At 49.9% G+C, this 21,624-nt stretch overlaps 1 protein-coding gene and 1 long non-coding RNA gene across 2 annotated transcripts in view; one reads left to right on the top strand and one right to left on the bottom strand.

The window, feature by feature from the left end:
* Positions 1-21,624, bottom strand: part of NCAN (neurocan) — a 60,225-nt gene that overhangs the window by 13,885 nt on the left and 24,716 nt on the right. Inside the window, exons 3-8 of the mRNA XM_083483614.1 lie at positions 20,214-20,615; positions 18,358-18,532; positions 16,582-16,709; positions 12,012-12,305; positions 7,907-8,932; positions 1,563-2,843 (exon numbers count right to left, since the gene is read on the bottom strand). Of these exons, the coding sequence (XP_083339740.1) occupies positions 1,563-2,843; positions 7,907-8,932; positions 12,012-12,305; positions 16,582-16,709; positions 18,358-18,532; positions 20,214-20,615 (3,306 nt within the window). The remainder of the gene's footprint in view (positions 1-1,562; positions 2,844-7,906; positions 8,933-12,011; positions 12,306-16,581; positions 16,710-18,357; positions 18,533-20,213; positions 20,616-21,624) is intronic.
* On the top strand, positions 15,786-20,315 carry LOC310697640. The gene is made up of 3 exons (XR_014521127.1): positions 15,786-16,224; positions 17,727-17,905; positions 20,203-20,315. It is a non-coding gene; the product is annotated as an uncharacterized lncRNA (long non-coding RNA).

Genomic DNA, 21,624 nt, shown 5'->3' on the forward strand with positions numbered 1-21,624 from the left:
ATTCTGATGAGCGAAGGCGGGTGATGAATATTGGATTGGAAGCTTCCCTAAGGGGTGTGTGGAGCGCTTGGGGTGGCAGGAAGGGAGGAAATAAAGAAATCAAAGGTGGTTCCTGACAGCCCGTACAGACCCTCCAAGTGCCCCTACTTTCCAGGGACAGTCCTGGACTTACAGAAGCCACCCTGTTTCGGATTTGAAAAGGTCCCGCTTTTCCTTAGGACGTCCCTAGTTTCATCCAAGAAATGTTGGAGGGTCTGGAGTTATGTGACCCCTGAGCCAAGGAGGTAAGTAACTAGACAACCTTTAGGAGACACCTGAAGACAGCCCTGCATAGGGAAGTTTTTAAATGTTTATTGTTTTATTATGTTTTTATATACGCTGGAAGCTGCCCAGAGAGGCTGGGGCAACCCAGTCAGATGGACAGGGTATAAATAATAAAATTATTGTGATTATTATTATAGAATAGAATGTCCGTATTTTCATTGGAGAAATGCTAGAGAAATGTTCTCTCCCCCCCCCACTCCATCTCGTCCTCACAACAGCCCTGTGAGGTAGGTTTGGCAGAGCAGCAGCAATTGGCTCCCAGGGTCACTCAGAGGGCTTCTTGGCTGGGCAGGGACTTGAACCCGGGTCTCTCCCAGGTCTAACCACTACTGCACATTTCTGTCTTTTATGTGAACTGCTTGGGGGTTTTGCAGGGGGTTGGACTAGATGACCCTCGTGGCTCCTCCCATCATTATGATTCTATGATATTTGCCAGGCTTAAAAAGGTAAAGGGACCCCTGACCATTAGGTCCAGTTGGGGATGACTCTGGGGTTGCAACGCTCATCTCGCTTTACTGGCCGAGGGAGCCGGCAGACAGCTTCCGGGTCATGTGGCCAGCATGACTAAGTCGCTTTTGGAGAGCCAGAGCAGTGCACGGAAACGCCGTTTACCTTCCCACCGGAGTGGTACCTATTTATCTACTTGCACTTTGACGTGCTTCTGAACTGCTAGGTTGGCGGGAGCAGGGACTGAGCAACAGGAGCTCACTTCATCGTGGGGATTCAAACAACTGACCTTCTGATCGGCAAGTCCTAGGCTCTGTGGTTTAGACCACAGTGCCACCCGTGTGCCAGGCTTAAAGGTAAAGGTAAAGGTACCCCTGCCCATACGGGCCAGTCGTGTCCGACTCTAGGGTTGTGCGCCCATCTCACTTAAGAGGCCGGGGGCCAGCGCTGTCCGGAGACACTTCCGGGTCACGTGGCCAGCGTGACAAAGCTGCATCTGGCGAGCCAGCGCAGCACACGGAAATGCCATTTACCTTCCCGCCAGTAAGCAGTCCCTATTTATCTACTTGCACCCAAGGGTGCTTTCGAACTGCTAGGTTGGCAGGTGCTGGGACTGAGCAATGGGAGCGCACCCCGCCGCGGGGATTCAAACCGCCAACCTTTTGATCGGCAAGTCCTAGGCACTGAGGCTTTAACCCACAGCGCCACCCGTGTGCCAGGCTTACCAGTGTTCAAAAGCCCCAGCACCTCCCTCACCTGCCCAAATGTTTTCTGGGTAGCAAGAAACTCACCAAGCATGGTGGCATTGACCTCTCCGATCCATGCCAGGCCCTCCACCTCCTTGGCTGCAGACACGTCGCCTCCTTTCTCCTCTCCACTCCCCCCGTCAGACTCCATTGGAAGGATCTGCCCCGGGGCAGTGGGGAGGTAGCTCTCGCTCTCTTTCCCAGTTATCACGCCATCGCTGGGATAAACAGGCAGCTCAGAGATGTCGAAATTGTGGCGCACAGGTTCTGATGTGCTCCAGGGAGGCGAGGGAGACTCAGGCGTCCCCCGAGATGTCAAGTCCTTGCCATCTTCTGATCCTTTCGGAAGGAACCCAGGAAGGATCAAATCACGGGTTGTACTGTGGCTGGGAGTTCCAGTGGTGCCTTTGCCTTGCTGGGGGCCAGAGCTACTCCCGACCAAGCTGACGGCTTCTGGGACTGGGGATCGGCCTGCCACGCCGTCATCAAAGTGACCACTCATGCTTGGAGTTATGACCTCCCAGCGGTCTTCTGCTTTGGACAGATTCAGGACCTCTGTGACGGCAGGTCCGTCCACCAGCCCTGAGCTCGCCCTCCCTTTGATTTCCATTGTGGTGGCTTCCTCGCCACCCACCGCCACCCAAGCATCGGCCTCCCCGGAAATCAGCCGCGCCACTAGCGGGTAGTCATTGACGGCCATTGAGGAAGGGATGTCCTCTGCCGAGAGGGTGACGGCTTCTTCTCCTCTCAGCTCAGCCAGTGCCACCTCCGAACGCTGGGTGGTTTCTTGCAAGATGGGGTCTTCTCCTGCTGTGTCTTCCTGTTTCTCTGATCGATCTGGAACTACCCTGGGCAAGTGTGGCTGAGCTTCCTCCAAGCCAGGGAGCTCCTCTTCAAAACTCACGGCCTTGGCATGGCTTTCTCTGAAGTCGTAATCAGACTCTCCACTCGCCTCATCGGCCCGGGACTCATTCTTCAGAGGAGTCGTTGGCGTGACATCGCCGTTTCCAGAGAAGATCTCCTCGTTCTCCCCAGGCTGAGTGATCCCTTGAGGGTAGTCTCCCCGGATGCTGGTACCCATGAGAGAGCCTTCCAGAGCATCGTCTGTTGTCATGGCAACTGCCTCCAGACGGTGCAGTGGCCCATTGGGTGTGGCTGGCGAGGATGCATCAGGGTGCTCATCATGAGTTGGCCGTTCCTGGCTCTCTGGCACAGAGGCCTCCTCGTGTCCCTGGGTGGTCTTTTCAGCACTGGGGTCCTCCAGGAAGTCCGAGGCAGGGGAGAAGGTCATTTCTGGGTGGCCTCGATGCTCAGGTGGCGCTAACCCTGCGAGCAAAGACAGGGGATAGAAGTTTATAAAATTATGCCTTGATAGAAGAAAGCTAAGTGTTTCTGGGAAATGATGTACAATGAATTGAAAAAGATATTTAAATTGACCATTCCTGAAAAACCCAAAGCCTTTTTATTGGGGATAATAGAACAGAGGTTCCCAAAAAGCTGACCAACCTTTTTATGTATGCGACAAATGCAGCTAGAACTTTATATGCACAGAAATGGAAAGGCAAAGAGATTCCAACTAAGGAAGAATGATTTATAAAACTGGTGGACTCCGCAGAGATGGTGAAACTGACTGCTAAAATAAGAGGACAAAAGGATGATGTTTTCATAGAAGAATGAAGGCCATTGGTGGACTACCTATCAAATTATCTTCCTTATATGAAATCATATGCAGGATTTGTGATATGAGCAATGGAAAAATAGAGAATGGATTTTGGGGGCTTAGAAAATAAATGCAGGTGTGTTCTAATGCAGCTGTTAAGGGGGAATAAAAAAACTAGGGAAGGAGGGGTGGCAAGTCAAGAAGAAAATGAGCAGCAAAAAACCACGATATATGTGATTGCAGTTATGTAATAATTTGGAAGATTTAATTAAAAAATTATAAAAAAGAGGAAAGTTTTCCTCCATTTCTCATAAGACTAGAAACCGCGGACATTGAATGAGGCTGAATGTTTGGACCCCATCAGTGCCCCTGGAGGCACACTCCATTGTCTCTCAAGAAATGGATGTCAGCAAAAGCAGTTGTTGTTGTTGTTGTTGTTGTTGTTGTTGTTGCTGCTGTTGCTGTTGTATTATGTCCTTAATGTCACACACCACCATGGGATCTTTGGATAAATTTTGGTATATAAATTGAATAAATAAACAAATTCTTAGGACATATGCATAATTAAAAAAAGGAGAATAAATAGAACACACCAAATTTCCCCCACTGAACATGGCCTCTTCCTTTTTGACCTTCTCTGCTTCCCCCTGCCACACGCCAGCCACCCGTTTGTCCGTGGTACAGTCACAAAAGGCTCCCGCCACGATTGATGCAAGGGAGCGTTCTGGAGTGGTTGCCGTGGCAACTGCCTCCTCATTAGCAGGCTGCTCCTGGCTGCTGAGGTCCTCTTCTGCTCCAGGGGGCGGGGATTAAGAGATAGCATCCTTAGAGGGGGTTTTTTTGGTTGTTGTTCCTATGCACCACAGGTGCAGGTGATGGAGCCCTCAGACCCAGGGGTACAACGTGGCCCCCCAATTCTCTCTTCTGGGCTCACACACCCTGCCGGCCTTGCTTTGCAGCCTCAGACCGCCCCCCAAGTGCCCCTATTTTCTTGGTTGCCCAGAGTAGCTGGGGCAGCCCAGTCAGTGGGTGGGGTATTAATAAATAAATAAATAATAATAATTCTTATTCTTATTCTTATTGAATAGAACAGGGATCAGCAACCTTTTTCAGCAGGGGCCGGTCCACTGTCCCTCAGACCTTGTGGAGGGCCGGACTATATTTTGAAAAAAATATATGAACAAATTCCTATGCATGTCCCTCTTTTCATCAGAGAAATTGGGGGGGGGGTGCAGCTGCCCTGACAGCTTCTGCCTGACTGGGTAAGTGTCCTCAAACTCTGATGATGCCTTTTGCTCGTGAACCGAGAATTGGGTGTGTGTGTCTGAAATAGCTACCAAAAAAAAAAAGTCTGATTGTTGCATGGCTGGTATCAAATAATCCTAGAGTTGGCAAGTCCCCTGAGGTTCATCTAGTCCCTCAGCAAAAGCGGCCGACTTCACAAAGGTAAAAACGAGCCCCCGGTTGCCAAGCCTGGTTCTTTTGCCCCTGGCTCCTCCATCAACCACCTGGCCCTCAGGAGGTTTCGGAGAAAGAGAGAGCAGCAGCCTCTGGAGTGGAAACGCTTCTGCTGAATGGTGGGAGATAAGTCCTATGGAACTCCCTTCCACAAGATGGCCGCAGCCCCGGACAGCTATAAAAGAGGGTTAAAAGAATTCCTGGAGGAGAGGGCCTGGTGGCTAGACTCCACCTCCACAGCTGCAGGCAGAGATGCTTCCGAAGTCCCAGTTGCTGAAACTGAAGGAGTGGGAGAGACTCTTGGGCTTGGGTCCTGCTTGGGGGGGGGCTTCCCATTTGGGATATCTGGCTGGATAGGATGCTGCACTAGATAAGTCTCCTTTGCAGATGTGTCTCACCCCTTTTACAAGCCACCAATAACAATAATCAGTTCTGAAACAATCGCACAGGTAGCTGGAGCAATATTCCCTCCTGCGTGCGGCTTGCCCAACAAAGGACAGGAATCGAGGGAATCTTTCATACCCCTGATTTGGAAGGGCTCTAAAACCTCCTGGCTCAGGGTTGGAGCTGTGTTTGGAGACAGACAACCTCACTGGTCTCTAAGGTGCTACAGAACAATTTTTTACATTTATTTCGACTGCGTCAGACCAACACGGCTATCTACATACATGACTCTAGAATCATTGCAAGGTGTGAGACTTTCCTGAATGCTCCCCGCTTGATTTCTCTCTTTCCCTTTCTGATCCTAGAGAATTTTGCCCTTCTCACCTAGACCATTTCCCACACATCTTGACTTCCCACCCTGACTTCTCGCTGCCGGGCTACTTTCTCTTAATTTGAGTACCATCGCCTGGGACAATCTGGCAAATTCTCCACATAACCCTGAGTGTCAAAATTATGCATATTTGCAAAATAACTCCGCCTGCAGAGACCACACACACATATATACGCTTCCTCCTTAATTGGCTTTAAGACTTTTTTTCTGAGCGGAAATTATGCATAAGTGCATCCCATCCAGAGGCAAACATGCTCTAATTGGCATAGAATGCCCACTTTGCGCCTGCGGATTGCGGGCGTTTTGAAGGTGATGGCAGGTCTTTTGGGGGAGGGGGAGAGGGAGGGAGAAGGAAATGACAGGCTCAGCAATGGGAGCTTCAGGGGTGATAAAGGGTAGGCAGAGGGCAAGGCGGATGAAGGGGAGTCTTGACTATTATGGGATGCCTCCACAGAAGCTAATAACATTTCAGCCCTGCGAAATTGAACATGGGGGATTCATCAGGTGGATATATTATGAGCAGTCTTCCTGAATTACTATGAATTAGCGCAGTGCCACAGATGTTTTGTTTAAGGATGTCAGAAGAGCCACACAGTGGCTGGATAAGGCCAGTAGCCCACCCAGCCATAGAATCATAGAATTGTTGAGTTGGAAGGGACCCTGAGGGTCACCCCAGAAATGATCTCTTTCAGCTTCTGCCTTCTGGAAGAAGGTACATACAGGGTTATAAAGACTAGGACTAGCCGCCTGAGAAACAGTTTCTATCCAAATGCAATTTGGGTTTTAAACACAGTGTAAGGTAGTCTCTATGGGAATATATTGTATTTAATTATGGGATATCAGCGCTGTGGGTTAAACCACAGAGTCTAGGACTTGCCGATCAGAAGGTCAGCAGTTCAAATCCCCACGACGGGGTGAGCTCCTGTTGCTCTGTCCCAGCTCCTGCCAACCTAGCAGTTTGAAAGCACATCAAAGTGCAAGTAGATAAATAGGTACCACTCCGGCGGGAAGGTAAACGGCGTTTCCGTGTGCTGCTCTGGTTCGCCAGAAGCGGCTTAGTCATGCTGGCCACATGACCCGGAAGCTGTACGCCGGCTCCTTCGGCCAATAAAGCGAGATGAGCGTCGCAAATCCAGAGTCGGCCACGGCTGGACCTAATGGTCAGGGGTCCCTTTACCTTTACCAGAGTTTTTAGGGGGCTAACCAGGCTGGGATAGCAGGCTTGTTGGTTTTTGAATGTCTGATGTAGATTCTTTCAATTTCGTTGTTCTGGATGGGACAATGGCAATAAGGATTATCGTATCGTTTCCATGTAGGAATCTCAGCTTTAGCGTCCATGACAGGCGGCCTTCCAACTTCTAACATCCTGTCCTCATGGTGGCCACCCAGTTGCCCCAAAGGGAAGCCCACAGATAGGATGTGAGAGCAAATAGTCTTCACCCATTCAAGAAACCAAGAAGAGCCCTGCAGCCGTCGGGTCAGGCCAAAGGGGGCTCATTTAGTCCAGCCTCCTGTTATCATAGCAGCCCACCAAATGTCCAGTGGGAAATCCCCCAGGACCCAGCACAAGAGCCCTTTGCCCTCCTGCAGGATCTGCTTTTGCAGGAGAAAGGGCTGTGGTGAAAGGGGATGACAGATTTTAAGCATCCATTGGCATTATCACAGGTCCTTCCTGCCTGGGGGTCAAGGCGGCATAGGTGTACCCCTGGGGTAGATCAGGCCAAGAGAGCAACAGAGAGAGGATAACCTGGTGAGAGACAGAGTGGGGTAGCAGCTATGGGGTCAGGCTAGGACCCTCTCAGCCATGGAAACTCTCTGGGCAATCTTGAGGGATAATAATAATAATAATAATAATAATAATAATAATAATAATAATTTTTATTTATACCCTGCCCTCCCCGGACAGAGCCGGGCTCAGGGCAGCTAACACCAGTAAAATTACAGTAAAAACATAATGGGGGGGGGAATTTAAAATACAGGTTAAAACGCAATTTAAAATGCAGCCTCATTTTAAAAGTAGCCCATAGATCAAAACCGTAAGGGGAGGGAAACATAAGGGTCAGACTGAGTCCAAACCAAAGGCCGGCCGGAACAGCTCTGTCTTGCAGGCCCTGCGGAAAGATGTCAAGTCCCGCAGGGCCCTGGTCTCTTGGGACAGAGCGTTCCACCAAGTGGGGGCCAGTAATGAAAAGGCCCTGGCCCTAGTTGAGACCACCTTGCGACTTGGGACCTCCAGAGTGTTGTCAGTTATGGTCCTTAAGGTCCTCCGCGGGGCATACCAGGAGAGGCAGTCCCATAGGTACGTGGGTACGTGATGATGATTTGTACCCCACCTATCTGGGTTGCCCCAGCCACCCTGGGCAGCTTCCTCACAGGGATGCTGTGAGGTGGCAAGGATGAACCATGCACACATCACCTCAAATGTGACTCATTGCACCTTCAGAGCACAAGCTCTGGGTTTGACTGAAATGAAAACAGATCTGGAGATTCACTTACCATTCCCTTCCACTTCGTTGGAGAAGGCGTAGATTACCCCGCCCCGTAGAGCAGAGGCAGGGCTCGGTGCCTCCCTCGCGGTGGCCTCGATGGAGTTGTCTGCCATCGTGCGCACTGCCAGCGCCAGGACAGAGAGTGTCGTGGGCACCGCGGTGCCGTCTCCCCCGTCAATGCTCGGCTGGCTGCCGCCACTGTCTCCTTCTTCCTCTCGCCGTCTCTGGAAGTAGCGCCCGTTCAGCCCGGAGTAAATGCTCTTTCGGGTAGATTCGGGGAGGCCAGCAGGAGCCGGAGGAGTCTCGGTGCCAAAGGGGTGGCCTCCGTGAGGCACTGGGGGGAGGGCTGAGGTCGGATGCCCCTTGGGGATGTGGGTCCGGAACGGGGGCTGGGGGCTGAGTGAGCTGCTCCCTTCTGCGGTTCCATGCAGCCAAGTTGGAGAGGTTGGACGGGCAACGTCCTCAGGTGGTGAGCCATCGTCAGAGTCTTCCAGAGGAGGGGACTTGGTGATGGTTTGACCGGCTTTGTCCGACTCTTTGCCAACGGTCATCTCGCCATGCTCCTTCATCTCACCAACCGGAGCTTGGTCAGCTGTATCCAACGGATGTCCACCGTCTGCCCCACCAGGGATGGAAACGGTGAATGGTCTTGTAGATGCAGGACCTTCCAAATCCAAGGGGGTTGCCTTCGGGGCTGGTGCCGCCCTCTCCTCCCACGGATCCACAGACCCAGCCGGGAAAGCCGTCACCAGCTGAAGTTGCTCATCTTCCTCCAGGAACGGGACGGCAGCCTTCTGCGAGGGAGCGTAGGGGTCCTTCGAGAGCTCTTTCGAGTCTCCCGACATGACGGCATCGTCGTTCTCCTTGGGGAAAAGCTCATTCAGCAGCAGCAAGTGAGAGTCGTGCTCCACCAAGACGTTCTCGATGCCCGGATCCTGGCTCCCCTCAGAGTCCTGACCCATGGGCTCCCGATCCACCTGGCCGTGGTCGACCCCCAATGTGGCTGGGCCTGGTTTTGTGGGCGGCTGCCAAGCTGGAAGGAGAAGAAGAAGAGAGGTATTAGACCGCTTGAGTTTGAGGCTGACCTTTACGCCGTGCCTTTTTTTTCTGGAAAAAAGGTGGGGGAACTCATCACAAAGTTTGTTTTTTTGTTGTGGGCCCAGGTGCAGTGCCACCCCCACCCCCCAGGCAGCGGCTAAATGTAAGATGCGATTAATGAACTCAGCAGACAAATACAGTGGTACCTCGGTTGAAGAACATTCAGTTTACGAACTATTCGGTTTACGAACTCTGCAAAACCGGAAGTGGTGTCCCGGTTTGCAAACTTTATCTTGGTCTAAGAACTTTCCCAGAGCCTTAAAATGTTTCATCTTCCTAGCCATAATCTCCTGCCCTCTGAGGCATTTAGTACATAAGAATTGCCGTCCTGGGTCAGGCCCCAAGACCAGTGGCCCATCTCATGCTCCAATGGGAAGCCCACAAGTGGGGATGGAGGCAACAGCCACCTCAGAACCCTCCGGTAACAGGTAGATTGTTCCTGAACGTGGAGGTTTTGTGTGAGAACAGAAGAATGTAAGGAGAGCCTGTTGGACCAGGCCATTGGCCCATCTAGTCCAGCGGCCAACCAGATGCCTGTGGGGAACCAGCAAGCAGGATCCGACCACAAGAGCAGGACTCTCCCTTCCTGCAGTTCCAGAAACTGATATTCCGAAGCATTCCGGCCTCCAGTTGTGGAGGCAGAGCTGGGCCGCTGTGGCTGGTAGCCATCGATAGCCCTCTGCTTCTCCAGTCCTCTATTAAAGGCATCCAAATTGGTGGCCATTGCTGCCTCCAGTGGGAAGGAGTTCCACAGGCTAACTCTGTGCTGTGTGAATAAACCTTTCCTTTTATCTGCCCTGAAACTTTCAACATTCAGCTTCACTGAATGCCCATGAGTTCGAGTGGTAGGAGAGAGGGAGAAAAGTTCTCCACTTTCTCCATGCCATGCAGAATTCTCCCTCTCCAAATTGATTCTTGCGTTGCAGAGGGTTGGACTAGATGGCCCTTGGGGGTCCCTTTCAACTCTACGATTCTGATTCTATGCCTCCTGTTAATTAGCTGCGAGAACAGGCAAGGAGAGAGGTGGAGAATAGGAAAGACCTGGATTTACGATGCTCACACACTCCTGCCCCCCCCCCAGCCCCGGCTGGCTCTCCCCCCCCCCCCATGATACTGCTGCTATACAAGTACAGGCACTTTGTTTTATTAAAAGGAAGGGAGTTTGGAAATGCCATTTTATGCTCTGCCTCATGCCAAGGGTGCGCTCATAAATCAGCCGGCATCGCCAAAGGCAACTTCTGCAGTCGCTTGGGCCGACGAGAAGAAAATTGCATCCCACCGTCCCCGGACCACTTCCCAGCTCCAAGTGCGTCTGGAATGATTGCACCTTAAATTGTGTCACCTCAGAGAGGAGGGGCTGCAGGGAGCGGGGAGACGGTGGGCTGCGGGTGGGGCCCGGCAACTCCATTGCAGCACACAGGATTTGAGCGTGGGAATAAATAAAAATAAATAAATAATTTTTTATTTATACCCTGCCCTTCCCGGTTCAGGAAACCCAGTTCAGGGCGGCTAAAAACAAATTTAAAACTCTTAATTGATGCTGCAAAAAACAGCATAAAATACGGTATAAAACATAAATAACAATAAAATCAGAATTCAAAAATCTATTTAGGGGGGAAATCCATCCAATAAACATTAGATGATCACTAGGGCTAGCTGGCTAAATTAGTCCTACTTGGGCCAGCAAGGAGACCAGGGGAGAACCAGCTGTGGGGTCCCAGAGCGGGGAATCTTCACAAAAAGGGGAGGGGGAGGGAAGGAAGGGGAACAAAAAGTCAGGCCAGGTTCAAATTGAAAGCCAGGCAGAATAGTTCTGTTTTACAGGCCCTGCAGAAGGAGGTTAAATCCTGCAGGGCTCTGGTCTCATGGGACAGAGCATTCCACCAGGTCGGAGCCATCACTGAGAAGGCCCTGGCCCTGGGGGAGGATAGTCTGACTTCCTTAGGGCCCGGGACCTCTAAACTATGGTTATTCATGGAGCTTAAGGTCCTCTGTGGGCAGACCAGGAGAGGTGGTCCTGTAAGTATGGGAAGTCTCTGCCTTCTCCCATCTAGCAAAAGGGTTTTCATAAAATTACTCCACTGGGAGTAGTTTCGGCTGGGGGTTCACTGATATGCGGATGATACCCAGTTCTACCTCTCCCTTTAAATCAGAACCAGTGAAGGCAGTGAAGTGTCTGGGGGCAGTTGAAGGATGGATGGCAGTCAACAGATTGAGGTTGAATCCCAGCAAGACAGAAGTTTAGTTTCTGGGGGACAGGAGGCGGGCAGGTGGGGACGACGACTCCCTGGTCTTGAATGGGGTAACTGTGCCCCTGAAGGACCAGGTGCGCAGCCTGGGAGTCATTTCGGACTCACAGCTGTCCATAGAGGCACATGTCAATTCTGTGTCCAAGGCAGCTGTCTACCAGCGCCATCTGAGACCCTCCCTGCCTGCTCCCAGTCTTGCCAGAGTGGTGAGTGCCCTGGTTACCTCCTGCTTGGACTACTGCAATGCGCTCTACCTGGGGCTACCTTGGAAGATAACTTGGAAACGGCAGCTAATCCAGAAGACAGCAGCCAGACTGGTGACTAAGAGTGGCTTCTGGGACCATAGAACACCGGTCCTGAAAGACCTATATTGGCTTCCAGTATGTTTCCGGGCACAATTCAGAGTGTTGGTGCCAACCTTGAAAGCCATAATGGCCTCAGCCCTGTATACTTGAAGGAACATCTCCACCCCCATCGTCCAGCCCAGACACTGCTGCATCTTGTGGGAGGGAGAAGTGTGTGGGCAAGGGCCAGCTTCCGTCTGCCCTGAATATCCTTCAAGAACCATCATTTCATTGGAAGGAGGGAAATGAAACAATGCCAAAATGACGACAGAGTTGTTCAACAAAGAGCAAATCCTCTGTGCTGCATTTTACATATAGTATTTGCATTTCCACTGCTCTGTGTTTTGATTTTTCTCAGCTTTGGTCACAGCTTGCTGCGGGAAAAGCGCCATAAAACTTAAACTCAACCAATCGACCCAACCTTTGTAGCAGTAGGCATCAAACTTGGAAGCTGGATCCGGGAAGCCCGTCCGGTTTGAGAACTGGTAGACTGTCCGGACGCCAGGCTCGTCCCCTCCGCACTTCTTCCGCGGGATCCGGATAGGGTAGCGGACGCTTCCGTCAGCCAGCCATCCTGGGTCGCACTGGTCCAGCCCTTCCCTCCAAGCGAGGTACAGCTGGCCTGCAGTCGCCAGCCGAGCACCTCGGCTCAGGCAGTGCTTTTGAGCCGTCTGAAACGTCAGCCGTCCGGGGCTGGAGGCATAGAACACCTTTCCTGAAAGCCAGAAATGAAAAAAAGTCCAAATTGCATTGCTATTTCGTATGCACACCACTTGACTGCCCCCCCCCCCAAATCCCCTCAAACAAACCACTCAAAGCGGTTTGCAGAAACTTAAAGCAATAAAGTTATCAGGAAAGCAGTTTGAAACATACTATTATTATACAATGCAGAGGAAATATGATGGGAATTAGTGAAGGTAAAGCTAATTATTATTAACAACAACAATTTGAGGTTCCCTCTTGGACTTTTTGTTGGAAGAAGAAGTGAGTGATGCAGCGACACTTTGACTAAAAAGATATGTGGTTTAAGAGAAATTGGAGAAGTTGAACTGAGTCCTTTTTCTAATGTAAAGTAGCAGGAGGAGAACAGAAGCAGCCCCTTTTTGTCTTTGGTGTTTCTTATCTCTCTCTCTTCTCCCCTCCTCTTTTTTCCTTTCCTTTCTTGTTCTCTTTCTCTTTTCCCGCTCTTTCTTGTCTTTTCGATTCTATTTGTCCGAGGTATTACTTGAGTGTGTTGTGAAAACTTCAGTAAAAATCAGTTTGAAATATGGTGATGATGATGAAGAAGAAGAAGAAGAAGAAACATACAAAACGTTGAAATTCCCAGACAGGTTAAAGTCCACATCAATTTTCTGAAGCATCTGGGCAGACTTGTCCAAAGAAGAATGCTTTTAGCAGGCGCCCAAAAGAATACAGGGAAGGCACCTGTATCAATGGGCAACGAGTGCGGGTGCTGCCACACTAAACGATCTGAGTTGATGCACTTATATCATAGAATCATAGAGTTGGAAGAGACCCTGAGCATCATCGAGTTCGGCTCCCAGCAATGTCGGAACATGAAGCTGTCCAATGTGGGGATCAAACCCACCACCCTGGTGTTACCAGCACCACGCTCTAACCGAGTGGTTACTGGCAGGTTTGCTGCTCTGGTCTCCTTTGGGAATCAAAGAATCACAGAATTGTAGAGATGGAAGGGACCACAAGGGTCATCTAGCCCATCCCTCTGAAATGCAGGAATGAATGAATTTTATTATTACGGTCACAGACCAGTTCCGGCTCACTTACAATATCAGGAAAATCATAAAACACAACAGGAATACATTGAATGGCAATTGGGTATAACAGAGACAATACAGCAGCAGTTAAAAATATATATTAAATCTTGATCACTAAAATGCAACCTAAAATTGCCATTTAAAACCTTAATCATTTTGGTAGTACAGCTTGTTCCCTAAGTTTTATGTCGCACAGAATTTGGCCACCCTTAGCGTGATCTTCAGATCCTTGTCCTCTACCAGGAGTTTTAGACATTGAAGTTCAGACCCATTTGGAGATTTTTGTATAACAGGAGTGATAAATACCGAGCGTATATCCCCGTAGAAGCGGCAGCGTAACAAGACATGAGAGACAGTTTCTACCTCCATCAAGTTGCAGGGGCAGACTCGTTCTGCGTATGGTTTACCCTCGAATCTGCCCTGCAATAAGGCAGATGGCAGCACGTTGAATCTAGCGAGGGTAAATGACCGTCTGTATTTAGGTATTTGTAATTTTGATAAATAATTTGCTGGGGTAAATCCTCTCCCATTATCTTTTATTGCTGGGTGTTTATTCATCTTGCTCATGTGGCATTGCAGTTCCATATCCCAAATTTGTTGGTGGATTATTGCTCTAGCTTTCTCATAACCTACAGCCATCAGGGACTGTGGGGAAGCAGTGCAGGAATCACAGCTAATGGAGACAGCTTTCTCCTCCCTGAATAGGTCCAATCCTCTGTTAAAGCCATCCAGGTTGGTGGCCATGACTGCTTCCTGTGGCAGGGTGTTCCAGAGTTTAACTCTGTATTGCGTGAAGAAGTCCTTTCTTTTCATCTGTCTGGAATCTCACAATATTCAGCTTCATTGGGTTCCCACGAGTTCTTCAGGCCACGAGGGAGGGAACAGAAGCTCCTCTCCATCTACTCTCTCTCTCTCTCATCATTTTACAAACTTCTCTCCTGTCTCTCTCGTTCACTTTTTCTTGGAACTTAAAAGCCCCAAACACTGCAGCCTTTCCGGAGTCGCTCCATCCCCTTGATCATTTTGGCTGGCAGCAAAGTTGCCCAGGGTGGGGGTCCAGGGTGACCCCCGCCTTCACCCTCGGCCTTGACTGAGCTTCAGAGAGGCTTCTGCCAGACTCTGAGGTTCCTATGTTTCTTAAACAACCATCATTACTTAAGGAACAAAGCCAAGGCAGGATAAGTTACCCTTTTGTTCGCTTGTTCCCTTTCTCCGGCGGAGACAAAGAGGAACTCGAGCGTGGCCGATTGATCAAAGCGATGCCTGCTTGCGACTCCCCCTCCGGGATCTCGGGAGAAGCCTGCGATGGTTTTTTGATGGTGCCTTTCATTTCATTAGCAAAGCTGTCTGGGGCTGTTGAAATGGGCCGTTTCTGCTCATCGTGACTGAGGATCAACCCCAGGCAACGATCCATCAGCGCTCCCTCGGGTTTGCGTGTGTGTTTTATTTCTAAACAGGCTGAGGATTAAAATCTTCTCGGGCTGTTTTCAGAAACACGGCTTGGCTGTCTGGGAACCTTTCTTCCTGACATCCAAAAGGCAGAAAATGCCCCAAAACAGAACAAAACTGGGCTTCGGTGTTTGATAAAGGGGCCTGCAGGTTACGGCCTCTTGGCAAATGCTGGATTAAGGGGTAGTGGTGAATCCAGACCTTCCAACATTTCTCCAATGAAAATAGGGACGCCCTAAGGAGGAGCATGACATCCCAGGATAAAATAAGAAATGGGGACGGCTTCTGTAAATCCGGGGCTGTCCCTGGAAAACAGGGACACTGGGAGCATCTGTGAATCAGAAGGTGGAACCTGCAGATAAGTTTGGTGTGTGCCTGGCAATCCCTGGGGCGGTGGACTGGAGTTGTGGGGTGCTACTTCCCATTGCCATACTTGCTTGTGATGAGGATGTAAGAGAAACCTGCTGGATCAGGCCCAAAGGGGGCCCATCAGGTCCAGCACCCTCTTCTCACAGGTGCCCCACTGCAGGATCCAAGCACCAGAGCCCTGCCCTCTCCTGCACTTTGCTGCCTACAATCGTGGGGAGCAGCCATCCATAGCCCTGTTCTTCATGAATGGGTCCAGTCCTATTTTAAAGCCATCCAAGTTGGTTGGCATCGCTACCTCCCTGTGGAAGGGAGTTCCACAGTTTAACGCTGTGAAGTCCTTTCTTCTGTCTGTCCTGAACCTTCCAACATTCAGCTTCGTTGGGTTTCCATGAGTTCTGGCATTACGAGAAATGGTTAAAAGCTAATATCTATCCACTCCATGCATGCTTGTTTTTGAATTATTATTGTTATGCAAGAATCTTTTGCCCAATGTGGGGCTTGAACCCACGACCCTGATTTTAAGAGTCACATGATCTATCAACTGAGCTATCCCAGGAATAGCCTGTTTCCCTTTAGGAAGGTTATTTGGCATAATCATAGAATCATAGAGTTGGAAGGGACCCTGAGGGTCATCCAGTCCAGCCCCCTGCAATGCAGGAATTTGCAGCTGTCCCATACGGGGATTGAACCTGCAACCTTGGCATTATTAGCACCATGGTCTAAGCAGATGAGCTATCCAGGCTAATGCTTTGGCTCACTCTTTCTCTCTCACACACACATTTCTTCTTGAAGGAGAAATCTGGACCCATAAATTTATTTCTCTTGCATGATGCCAGAAGTTAGCACTGAAGAGGCAGCGGTGGTCTAGTGGTTAGAGTGTCAGACTAGTAATGGAGAAGCCAAGGTTCAAATCTCCACTCAGCACCTGAAGCTCACGGGGTGACCTTGGGCCGGCCACTGCCTCTCAGCCTGGCCGACCTGACTGGACTGTTGTTGTGGCGAGAGATCTACACATGCCACTTTGAGCTGCTAGGAGAAAAGGTATGTTATAAATGCACAAAAGAAATAATGGTAAATGAATAAGATGTCAACCCACTGAAAACAATGAGCACGACTGCTCTGAGCAGGATTAGCTGGGAGCAACCCCAAGTAAGATTCTAGGCCTCATGGTTTTCAGGCATAATGGGCATGGTTATCTTAGAGGTCCATTAACTTCAGTGGGGCTTGCTCCGGGGAGAACTCTCTTGGCAACAATGCTCTGCACCCATTGCTTGACCAAGAAACTGCATTGCAAAATTCAGAGAGGTCCGGATCTCAAAGGACGGCTGTGGCTCTGTTTCCAAAAGTGCTGGCTGCGTCTATTTCGCCCTCTGCCCCGTTTGCACGGGCCGTACTCACCCCGAAGCTCCTTCGAGTAGCAGTAGACATCGTAGGCCTCTCCGGCGTCCCGCTCCCCATAGCTCCGGACGCCCGGGAGGGTGTTGCGATCGCCGTAGCAGCCAGGCCTCGAGAAGGTGATGGGGTACCTGTGCCAGGAAGGAGCAGGGGGAGCGTTGGACGGGAGGGAAGACGGAGGGGGAGCACTGCAAGCCAGGATTCTCCCAGAATCCTTTGCCAAAGGAAAAGAGCTGGTTGGATGGAGGTCCAGCAGCTGGAATGCCTTTGAAGGGAGGGTGGAAGAACAGAGCAGGGGGGCAACCCAGGGAGAGGAGGGGGAGAGGGAATGGGTGTGGGGGGCAGGACAGGGAGCCCACCTTGGTATCAGCACGTATCACAATTACTCAGCAAAGGGTCCCTATTTGTTTACCCCAGCCTCCCACTTGGAAGCTACAAAGAAAGGCAGACTCTCCAAGGTTTCTCCGGTGAAAATAGGGGCATCCTATTTTCCTGTTCAGGGAAGTTTTTAATGTGTGGTGTTGTATTGTGGTTTTACGTCTTCTTTTTTTGTGGGGAGCTGCTCAGAGTGGCTGGGGCAACCCTGTCAGATGGGTGGCATAACATGTTGGAGGCTTCCAACATATATAAAAAGATAATAAAACATTAAATGTTAAACAAATTCCCTATAGAGTGGACGCTCGGGTTGCGTGATCCGTGCGGGATGCACGTTCGCAACCCGCAGAGTTGGCAACCCGTGTCTGCACACATGCGGGTTGCAATTTGGCACTTCTGTGCAATCGCCGAAACCCAGAAGTAACCCGTTCCGGTACTTCCAGGTTTGGGCGGTCTGCAGCCCCAAAAAATGCAACCTGAAGCGTCTGTAACCCGAGGTATGACTGTAAAAGGTCTGCCTTCAGATGTCTTCTAAAGGTTGTCTAGTTTCTTATCTCCTTGGCTCGGGGGTTGCATAACTCCAGACCCTCCCACATTTCTCGGATGAAAATAGGGACGTCCTAAGGAAAAGCGGGACATTCTGGGCTCAAACCAGAAACTGGAGCAGCTTCTTTAAATCCAGGACTGTCCATGGAATTTAGGGACCCTTGGAAGGTCTGGAAAGGTTGCGTCTTAGAACCAGAGCTTTATTAGACTGTTTCTCACTTTATTAGATTGCTGTAAGAAAATGAGAAGATCAGTGGCCCACCTTGCCCACCTTGCTGCTCTCCCAGGGGCCAACCAGGGGTTCCACTGGGAACGCCATCAGCAGGATCTGAGAAGAGCAGAAAAACTCCCCTCTTGCCGTTTCCAGGAACAGGGATTCAAAGATAGACTGCCTCTGATGCTGGAAGTGATGTAACTGCCTTGTTTATTTTTGTTTATTTTTAATTTATTAATCCATTTATTTAATGGACCTATTTATTAAATGGATCTACCGCTTGGGGTTTTTTCTGTTAAAGAATAACCACCTCAAAGCAGTTTACAAAAAGAATGACGCAATCAGAAAAAAACAAAACCCTCAAAAAACGAAATCACATCAACGGTTGAGATATCTGTGCAGACTTGCCTAACCAAAAATGTTTTAAGCAAAAAGTCACCTGCCTGATATCAAGAGTTCCAAAGTGTAGAAGCCACCTACGGGTAGCTACTGACAACCTAGGATTTTTTATATTCCTTCCCCCCTTTAAAGCTGTCCCAAATTGGGGGACAAACTGACATATTAACCGGGGGCAGTATTGAGACAGAAAATCAGGGTTGCTCCTTATAAATCAGAGAACAGTGGCAGATGCCTTCTCCATGTACCTGACGGTGCGGTCAGAGAGCCACCCTGCGTCGCAGTTGTCATAGCCATCCTCGAAGGCCACTTGGAGGTGGTCAGGGGAAGCAATGACAGCCGAGTTCTCCTCGCATGCCTTCTGGGCCTCTGGGAAGGTCAGCGCGTAGCGGTTGCTGGCAGCTCGGTAGTGGAAAACCACACCTGGGCGGGCAAGGAAATGGGCACAAGAGGGTGTCAAATTCCTAGGCACCTATCCTGAGGACCTTCGTGGCATTGCTCGCTTTATATTTTTCACTTCCTTCTAAGAGCTGGTTTCAATACCCTTTAGCAGGCAGGCGGAGCAAGAGCCAGCAGTAAATCTCACTGTTCAAGTTGGAGTTAACTCTTTGTTAGCAAAAACACGATCTGCACAGACTTGGCTGAGCATCAGGCCTAACCAGCACAGCTGCTCATCCCCAATAGGTCTTCTCCCATGAAGCAGTTGCCGAGACTGAAGGTCCCTGCCCCCCACAGCCCTCTAAGTCCTCTCCTTCCCCAAGCAATCAGAGACTATGCCTGCATGCAGCCAACCTCTCCTCCTCTCTTTTCATGCCTCTCCTCATTCACCAGCCTGACCCATCTCTGTCTCTTGGCCTCCCTCCTCTTCTCCTGCTTCAGCTTCTGCCTCTGATTCTGGACTTCCCTCTGCCACAGACTCTCCCCAGTCACTAAGTCCTGTTACCTCTTCAGTTCCTGACACCTCCTTCTCCCAGGCTTCTCCTTCTTCTCCCTCTGACCACTCATTGCTGTCCCACCACCCCTCCCTGGGCTCTGAGCCTTCTTCCCTTGGGGGTTCCCCAGCTGGTTCCTCCCACCATGATTCTGCATCCAACCAGTCCATGACATCAGACCCCTTGAGGAACTGTGGAGGCGCCACTACTGAAAAGGCCCTGTTCGCTGAAGAGACCAGCCTCGTTTCAAACAAGCAAGACCAGGACCAAAACTCCCTCTTAAGAATCTGCTGCTACTGGAAAAAGTTACCGTATTTTTCGCTCTATAAGATGCACCCGACCATAAGACGCACCTAGCTTCCCACCTAGAGAGGGAAAGCTGTGCAGCGCCTCTCCAGCGAAGCAAAGCCAGGAGAGCAAGAGGGATTGATCCCTCTTGCTCTCCTGGCTTCAGCGAAAGCAACGCGAAGCCTCCGGAGCACAATGGGAGTGCTCCCGCTGCGCTCCGGAGGCTTCAGGCGGCTATCCCTGAAGCCAGGAGAGCAAGAGGGATCGATTTGCACCAGCGAAACCTTTCAGCGAAAGCTGCGCAGCCTGCATTCGCTCCATAAGACGCACTCACATTTCCCCTTACATTTTAGGAGGGGGAAAGTGCATCTTATAGAGCGAAAAATATGGTAAATCTTTCAGCAGAGAACATTCATTTGAACAATATACCTGTTGTATAGAAATTAACAATGGGACAATGGAAATGGATTCTATGCGCCCTCATGGTGGCCAAGAGACTGAAACTGATGAATTGGAAAAATAAAGATAGGATACTGCTTAATCAATGGATTGACAATATGACAACACTTGCAACTTATGAATGGACTGCTTACAGACGTAGACTTTGTTCGGACAAATATGACAACATTTGGATTAGGTTTTTACAGAATGTAGTAGGGTATTAACATCTAGCATAGGTATTAGGATACTAACAGCATATCAATTTATATAAAAATCTGTGGGAGTATATTACTTTGCATTCTTGTTTCTCTCTTTTTCTTATGTTTGTTCTCCCCCCCTCACTTCCCCCCCTTTGCATCACTATTTCCTTATAATTGAAATTCTTTCAATACAAGTATTATTATTATTTTTGAGAATGCACTACTATTGCAGATGCTTCTCACCTGTGACTTCCAGGGGCACCAGGTCCTGCTCGTCGTGGATCCCGGCCACCACCTCACAGCGGTAGAGCCCGGCGTCACTGGCTCGGGCGGCTGAGAGCAGCAGGGTGGCATTGTGGCGCCAGGCGGGGTACCCAGGCAGAGAGACCCTCCCCTCGTAGCCTTTGGAAACCTTCACCACGTTGTCCTTCGCCACCAGGATGGGGACATCCTCCGGCTGCCCCGAGGCCGACTGGACCTTGCTCCACTTGATCCGAGGGGGGTCAGGAGGCGCGTTGGGCCCCAGGGAGGCGGGCAGCTGCAGGAGGAAGAGGCAGGGCAGGGCGACGGGCTCCGCCAGGCCAACCCGGAGAGGCTGGTGGTGGACTTTGTTGATGTGGATCACCTTTGCATTGTCTTGGGAGCCTGCAAGGAAAAGATGGGTTTGTTTTGTGGCATTCTTGTGCTGCCTTGCGTCGTTCTCTCTCCCGCTCCCAATAATAAACCTGCAAGGAAGGTGAGGCTGCGAGAGGCAGTGACTGGTCCCCAAGGTCACCCTGCAGGGTTTGTGGCTGAGTGGGGATTCAAACCCTGCTCTCTCCCAGCTCTTGGTCCTCATCTAGTCCCTACAGCAGCCCTGAGAGGCAGGTTGGGCTGGGAGAGGCAGGTCACCCTAACCCCAAGCTTCATGGGACAGTGGGGATTCAAACCCTGGTCTCCCAGTTCCTAGTCCAATGCCCTAACAATTATACCCTGTTGGCTCCAGCTAAGTCATACTTGGAACAGGTCAGCTAAAATCAATAGGTCTTTGGACTCCCTCTTGAAATCCAATTTGGAAATTACAAAAGAACTCAAAATTTAAATAAATATATAAATGTAGAAAATTTCTCATTACAACCCTGCTAGTGATGTTAATTGCTTACAATTTTGTAATGAGTGTAATTGGAATTGGAAAATGTACAAATGCAATGATATAAAGGTTAATTTTGAAAGCCATGAGGAGGGAGGGAAGGAAGTCGATAGGCTCTAAAGAGCCAGGGACGTAAAGCGGGTTGTAATGATGTGAACGTATATTATTAAATGGAAATAAATAAAAATTGTATATAAAAAAGAAAAGAAAAGAAAAAGGAAACCAATTTGGCATATTTTCAACTGCATGGTACTTTGATGTATTTGCTGCCTGCATTGAAATGTAAGTAAAGCTTCTTTGCGTTTCGTTACTAAAACGTGTGGTGTATTCTTAGCAACCGGGACAGAGAAGGGAAGGTGAGTAGACCACAGATAGAGGGGTAAAAAGGCACAATTGCCTAATTCCTTGCTTCCAGCAAGCTGCAAAAGCACACAAGTGTTTTTACTGTGCTAAAAGGGCTTCAAAGCCTGTCTGGCTCATTTGGTTAGAGCATGATGCCGATAATGCCAAGGTTGCAGGTTCAAT

Source organism: Podarcis liolepis, assembly GCF_965112155.1.
Source record: "Podarcis liolepis genome assembly, chromosome: 18".
Classification (NCBI taxonomy): Eukaryota; Metazoa; Chordata; class Lepidosauria; order Squamata; family Lacertidae; genus Podarcis; species Podarcis liolepis.